General features: G+C 47.3%; 1 protein-coding gene across 1 annotated transcript; it reads left to right on the top strand.

Annotated features, from left to right (window-relative positions):
• Nucleotides 1-401: 401 nt before the first annotated feature.
• Nucleotides 402-4323, top strand: LOC148107835 (calcitonin receptor-stimulating peptide 2-like). Its single transcript, XM_087855226.1, has 5 exons — nucleotides 402-511; nucleotides 1720-1814; nucleotides 2561-2698; nucleotides 3436-3620; nucleotides 4173-4323. The coding sequence occupies exons 2-4, from the start codon at nucleotides 1729-1731 to the stop codon at nucleotides 3593-3595; spliced, it is 384 nt and encodes a 127-aa protein (XP_087711352.1). The 5' UTR covers nucleotides 402-511; nucleotides 1720-1728; the 3' UTR covers nucleotides 3596-3620; nucleotides 4173-4323.
• The last annotated feature ends 2743 nt before the right edge of the window (nucleotides 4324-7066 follow it).

Genomic DNA, 7066 nt, shown 5'->3' with positions numbered 1-7066 from the left:
CCCCTAGGGTCAGACATGGAGAGCTAGGATGTCCTGCTTCGTGCATCTCGCCCCTTACGACAGCACCACTGGGGGTGGAGAGGGGCACACGTTCCAAACCCAGTGGAACTAAACAGGCGAAATTTACCATGACGTCAAACTGCCCTCAACTTCCTGTTCATATTAAGGGTATTTCTCCTCCTCGGCCCCCACCATCCCTCTCCCTCCCTCCACTCCCATCAACGCAAATACAAGTGGGATGGTTCCGCGGAATATTCTAGGTTCTGGACGTAAATCGGTGACACAATCCATCAGGGTATGAGATCTGTCCCCTCATTGGTTGGTTGGAACTCCTGGACGCCCCCGCCCCCGGACCCAGAGCGGCGGGAATAAGAGCGGCTGCGGGTGCTGGGAGGCAGCAGAGCACCGCTCCGCTCAAGTGTCTCTGCCACTTCCACAGCGCCATCGCCTGACGCCAACGTTGCCGCAGCTGCCGCCGCCTGTGCCCAAGCCACCTGCTGCCTGCTGCCAGGTGAGCCCCGAGATTCCTGCTTAGCGGTATGATTCTATCTCTCCTTCCCTCCTTCTTCTGCATTCATCTTTCTTGTAGCTGCTGTCCCTGCATGTCTTAGAGTCTCTGTGCACTTCTCTCTGGGTCTCTTCCTCACAAAATCTGTTACTCTAGGATTCATCCCAGGCTCCTGCATCAGGTAACACTGGACGGTCGGTTCTGGGACTCCTTGCTTCATTCTTCCTCACTGAAGTGAGCTTCAGTCTCTCTCTTTCCTGCAGAGACATGCTTTAGGCTGATCTCAGGACACTGGACTCCCCAGCATTGCATGTGGAGAGCAGAACAGGCATAGTTTCTGCAGAATGTGTGCTCAGGGATCCTATCTCCTGCCTGGTGGTCCCTGGGAAATTGGTGGAAACTGGGCCAGTGCTAGTGGGTGGCAAATAGACATACTGTCCTAGAGGCAGGCAGCCCGGAACAGCAAATTCCAGTAGTGAGTTCTGGGAGCTTCTCCCCAGTGTAAGCCCTGCACCCCAATTTTAGATTCTGCTAAGCTTAGTTTTGGGGGGGGACTTTTGTCCACATGTGTAGCTGCTGTGCAGTAGAATTTTGACCTTCATTTTCTCAGAGATTCTAATGGCACAGATATTCCCTCTCTAGCTGCATCCTCCCCCCCACACACACACACACCACAAGGTGTGAACAAAAGCCCCACACAGGGAAGAGAGCTCTGTGTTGCATTATAGGAAAAGCTCTGTGACAGCATTCAGAGACTCTCCTCAATGGAGACCTGGCCAGCTGGAGAATGGTATGGGGTGTGGAGTACAGATGTTTACTCACTCCCCCCTACCCACTTGGGCACTAGGAACACGTCTTATCCTTGCATGCTATATTCTCACCACACCCTCCAGTAGTCACTTCGCTTACAAAAAAACAATGGAGAAGGTAAATGGTTATCCAGAAGCCATGACACAAGAGAGTTCCAGGCAGAGGCAGGACTAGAACACCAGTCCTTGGGCTCAGAGAACAATTTTTTTAAATCAAAGATTCCATTCAATTCATTATTGGTGAGATATACAAAAACTCAAAGAAATCACAAGAGATCCAAACTATTATTTTATACAAATAATAAAATATTTATCAATATGAACAAGACCATTGGGATTCACTCTTATCAATGGGCTCATGGAAATTTTAACTGCTGTGGGGACATCATTCTTCCCTTGCAGAGAGGTGTCATGGGCTTCTGGAAGTTCTCCCCATTCCTGGCTATTGGCATCTTGGTCCTGTACCAAGTGGGTACCCTCCAGGCAGCACCATTCAGGTAAGATCACCCTGCCAGGAGTGCACTCCCCTCCCACTGTTCCTAGCATCAAACAGCTCTATTCTCTGGTGTGCTAAAAGGTTAACAACCAGCTCTCAGCGGGCGGGTGGCGGGTGAAAGGTATGCATGTAACCTGCATAAGGGTTTATTATAAAGATTTTATACTATAAAGATATTATACACAACTTAAAAACAAATGGTATATACTACACTTTACTGTGATTTTCATATGGTTTATTGAGCTTAATGGAACAGTCATTGCTGTTCACCAAACATTTGTATCTGTACCAAACCTATTTATCTAATTAAAGCACAATTTGAGAAATGATTGCATACTAATCTAATTTTCCACTGATTTTGTTCTTATTAGATCTAATACGTGACCTCTCAATCTAATTTCTCACCCTTACACAAATATTTTCAGATTCAAACTAATGTAAGTTTTATCAGTTAATCCTTAAAAATACCTAATTTAACACTAAGCTTATAATATTCCTGAAAATTCTAACCATCACCTTCATGACCCTATATATTCTAGTTCCAGCAGTCCACGTCAAGGTCACCCTAGCGCCTGACTATTGGTGAATCCATGTTTTTGGAGGACATTGGGCTCACGCCCAGTGCACTAGGATTTGGGGTGGCCACATCCTCAGGGAAAACACAGACAACAAGAAGCCTGGCTACTGATCCAGGGGAAGTGGTAGACAGGGGCCCAGAGCCTCTATTTGCCTTCTTCCCCTCTGTAGGTCTGCCATGGAGAACCCACTGGAACCTGCTACACTCACTGAGGATGAAATATGCCTCCTACTGACTGCAATGCTGAACGACTATGTGCGGCTGAAGGTCCGTGAGCTGCAGCAGGAGCAGGAGACTGAGGGCTCCAGGTGAGGCTCCCCACCCAGCTCGGCTCAGGGCATCCCCTCCCTCCTGTCATGCCCAGGAAGGCATATCCCAAGAGGTAAGAGAGAACACAGCTGGACAGGAGGCCAGCAAACTGCCATTGGTCACCTCAGCCTGGGACCCAGCTATTCTCAGGCCCCACTGACAATAGAGGTCACACAGAGACTGGTTAGAGCACATGGAAAAAAAGATCCCTTTATGAAAGCAGTTGGGGAAGGTATGAAATCCCCCACTCTGGAAATTGGGCTGGTAGTACTGAGGGGACTTTCTAGCATTGACTTAGGACTCGTAAGTGTGAAGCTGGCAGACGGACTGCATATATCTCAGGAGATTTAGAAATTTTAGGCTTCATGTACACCTGCACCTGGCCTTCATTCTCACCTCTTCCTCTTCTGGGTAAGTAATCTGTCCCCTAAGCCTTGCTTGATTTTCAGTTCATTATACCGGAAAGATATGCTGTTACAGTCTGCGTTCCATGGCCACTCACCCAGAGCCACTTTGGGCTTTCTGACACCCCTGGGAATGTCCATGGGAATGATCACAGCATTTTCCCCAGAAGCTTATGTATTTCTGCAGTGATCACTGTGACTAGGGAAAGACATACCGTTAACAGGTGCCTCTCAGAGCAATACTGTTACCATGAATATCCCATGGGGCACATAGGATCTCTCTCTGACAGCCTCTCACTGACGGGCCCCTTTTCCTCCATCCTGCAAATCAGCATCACTGCCCAGAAGAGCCCCAGCAACAAGGCCCCCTGTGTGACCAATCCTCTGGAAGGCTTGCTGGCCAGAGCTGAGCGCATGGTGAAAAGCACCTTCAAGCCCACCAATGTGGGTCCCGAAGCCCTTGGTGGTCGTCACGAGGAACTCGGGGACTGAGCAGTGAAAGGACTCCAGGAACAAGGTGACTGCCCTTCTAGTGTCAGATGGGAGGATGGAACACCGGGTATTGCAGGGGTGCAGTCCACACTTTAACCCTCCAAGAGCCCACATAATAGAAAAAATCCACAGGGGAATGTGCCCACTCCAATGTCTGCAGAGAGAACAGGGAGTCCCAGTAGCTGAAATGCCTAGAATGTAGGTTCATTCCCCTGCATTTGACCAGTATCTCCCTGTGACACTGAAATCATCTGCCAGAAAAGATAGATCTGTTTATAATTGTGATTAATCTATTTTTTTTAGTTTGAAAGGTAATGACATGATTTGGGTCTAAACACTCTAATGTCATGTACATCTGAATTCAGAGCCAACTCTTGGGATCATGAACTGAGTTTGCCTTCTATTAGCTGTATGACCCCGGGCAGACACGTTTTCCGGGCCAATGTCACCATCTATGAAACAAGGGCAACAATAGTATCTATTGCTAGTATTAATATAAGACTGAATGAGATAATAGATACCAATATTTTCACAATTAATAAATTACTAAATTCTGGCTGTTCTTTTCTTTTTCTAGGTCATCATGAAGCGAACTCTACTTCTTTTAATTTATAATGAATACAACTCATAGGATAAGGAGCATGGAAGACACCTACATATGCATGCTTAATATTAAAAACACTCTTGTCTGAGATAAACTAAAGCTAAATAAAGATAGAATAAAATCATTGCAGTTACCAAGTGTGCATCTTTTTGTATTTAACTGTTCAATCAATGTAACAGCATGTCTCCCTGGCTTCTCTGGTAGCAAACATGGGTCCAGTCAGCCAACCTACTGATGTTGGCAGTCCTGCGAGACCTCAGGGGGACGGGGAGGAGCTGCCCGGTGGGTGTCTGGGGGCACATAATAAATACTGTGCCTGCACAGAACTCTTTGTTTGAAGAAATGTTGTCACTGCTGAACTTCATCAAGATAAGAAAGGGTTTTCGGCACACTTAAGCGGAGTCCCTGCTGCTGTTTATGGTGTTTCTCCCTGGAAAGCCGAAAGACCTGTGAACGCTTTGTGAGCAGGCTGACCCATGAAGCAAATGCAACAGGCTTGGGACGGGATGGGTCCTCACTATCCCTTACCGGAATTAGAACTCTATACATCTCAGAGACAATTCCCCTTTATTTTCAGAGTTCCCTGGTCCCAGCACCAGAGGTTATCTGTGCACTCCCCTTGACTCAGGTTTGCCCTCACCCAGCCCTGCCTTTCCTCCCCATAAGGACCTCTCCTACTCCCCATAGTCCCCAAAGCCCTTTAGAAAAATGGCTCAGAGTCTGAGATGCTGTCATAGACTGGCAGGCCTGACAGTCATTAGGTGCCAGCCAGTCCGACTATTCTTATTCTCTGGGGTGCTGAGAAGAAAAGTATGTTGCCCAAAAGCCTGCAATATGTTTAACAGACACATTCATACCTTTAACAAGTACTCATTGAGTGGCTGCTATTTGCTGGACACTATCCCAGGCCCCAGGAATACGGCGATGAACAGAAGGGACAAAACCCCTGCATTCTAACTGGGGGAGATTGGGGTGATATATGCCGTGGCATCAGAGATGCTCAGTATTGGAAGGAGTCTGGGATGTCCAAGTTTAACCCCTTATCTGATGCAGGAATTTCCCAGCATCATCGTCCCTGGCATCTGCAGGGACTGTCAGTGACATGCTGCTGACTAGCTCCAAGGGTGACTGTGCAGCCAGTTTCACTGGTGGATGGTCACGTAGGTGAGGTCATTTAGTTGGAAAAGTCACCCCCTTCTATCCACCAACTCTAGTTATTTTCTCGGGAGCCCCTAGAATTACGACCCTCATGCCCATTCAGTCTATACTCCACACTGTCACCCACTGTTGCTGGAAATCACCCAGATGGCTCCTCTATGCACAAAGTACTCCATTGACTCCCCATTCCATGGAGTAAACACCTGGGGCATTGCAGTAGCTCCCAAGGTCCTCACTGATCTTCCCTCCCCTCCCCTTCCCGCCAACCCATCACCTGCCTGGCCTCATCTTGTACTTCCCTCTCACACACTGGCCTTCTTGCTATGCTTCAACCTGCATCCCCGGGCACCAACCCCCTCAGGTGTTTGCACTTGCTGAACCTGTTGCAAAATGCCATCCACGCCATGACCCCATCTCCTACAGACCTTTACTCAAATGTCATCTATCCTGGCCATCCTCTCTGAAATTGTACCTCACCTTACCAACATACCCTAACCGTCTTCTCTGCCTTAGTTTTTTCTCTTTATCACTTGCTACCTTCTATTACAGTATATTATATATTTTTTATTTAGTTAGTGTGATGTTTGTAACCCATTCCATAAACAGTGTAAGTTCCACATGAACAGGAATATGGCTATTTTGTTAATTGCTCAATTCTCAATACACAGAGCAGTATGCCTGGCACAAGGTACCACTTAAATATGAATATATTGAATGGATGAGAGAATGAATGGAGCTATGTCTCCTCTCCACTTTGTTTGCGGGCAACTCTCAAGTCCCCACTTGGCTTGATTTTCTTCAGGACAAACTGTGCAAGGGCCATAATTTTCAGCAATTCAGATCCCTGGACCATGAACCCTTCAAACGCCTGGATGCTTCTGCAATGGCCACCAGCCACTCTGCCTCCTGCCTCAAGACCTCCACAGGGCCTCTTTCTTTGGTTTGAGCATGCTTCTCTTCCTACAATTCTCCTTCTCCAGATTCATCTGACCAGCTTTTCTTCCTCCCATGCTGTAAACAAGGCAGACAGGCAGGGTGCTCTCTAGGAGTGATACCTAAGACTAGGTAAGTAAGTTCAAATCAGAAGGGGGAAGAGCTGAGAAACCATTTTAGTCTGGGATCCAAGCCAACTTCACCAATACTTAAGCTAATACTGCATTGAATTCTCACCAGAACTCTGGGTGCTTCTCCATTGACTCAGGGCTCACAGAGTGAGAGTGTGACTAACAAACCTTCAAACCATGACATATGGTGCTCTGGTTCAGAACTCTAAGAAGTCTAAGAAGCCATGTAAGGAGTAGGTAAGGAATCAAAGCACAACATGGACAGACAGAAGACTTCTGCTGGGCTGCAGCATCAGTCCTTAGGGCTCAAAACCACATGGGCCATTGTAGCAGAAGAATGTCCTTTGGCATCATTAAGACTCATGGCAAACACTCAGAGCCTAAGAATATATGCTGTGGCTGATTGAATTACTGCTCCCAGGTCTTCACAGTGCCATGGTCATATTATATATGCTGAGTCTTGCCACGGCTGCATGGTTGGTGAAATGGACATCCCTGCCCCTTGACAGTGGGCTTAGCCAAGTAGGCTTGGTTAGGCTGATGCAATGTTGGTAGATGTGGTAAAGCTGAGGCTTGAAATGTATTTGTGTGTTTGAGTTTTGTGCTCTCGTGATACTGCCAGTGCCTTGAAAAGTACATGCTTGG

The sequence above is a fragment of the Ursus americanus genome, chromosome 24, assembly GCF_024610735.1.
Source record: "Ursus americanus isolate L20-20 chromosome 24, mUrsAme1.1.p, whole genome shotgun sequence".
Taxonomy (NCBI): Eukaryota; Metazoa; Chordata; class Mammalia; order Carnivora; family Ursidae; genus Ursus; species Ursus americanus.
This window is presented reverse-complemented; position numbering and strand designations above follow the sequence as displayed.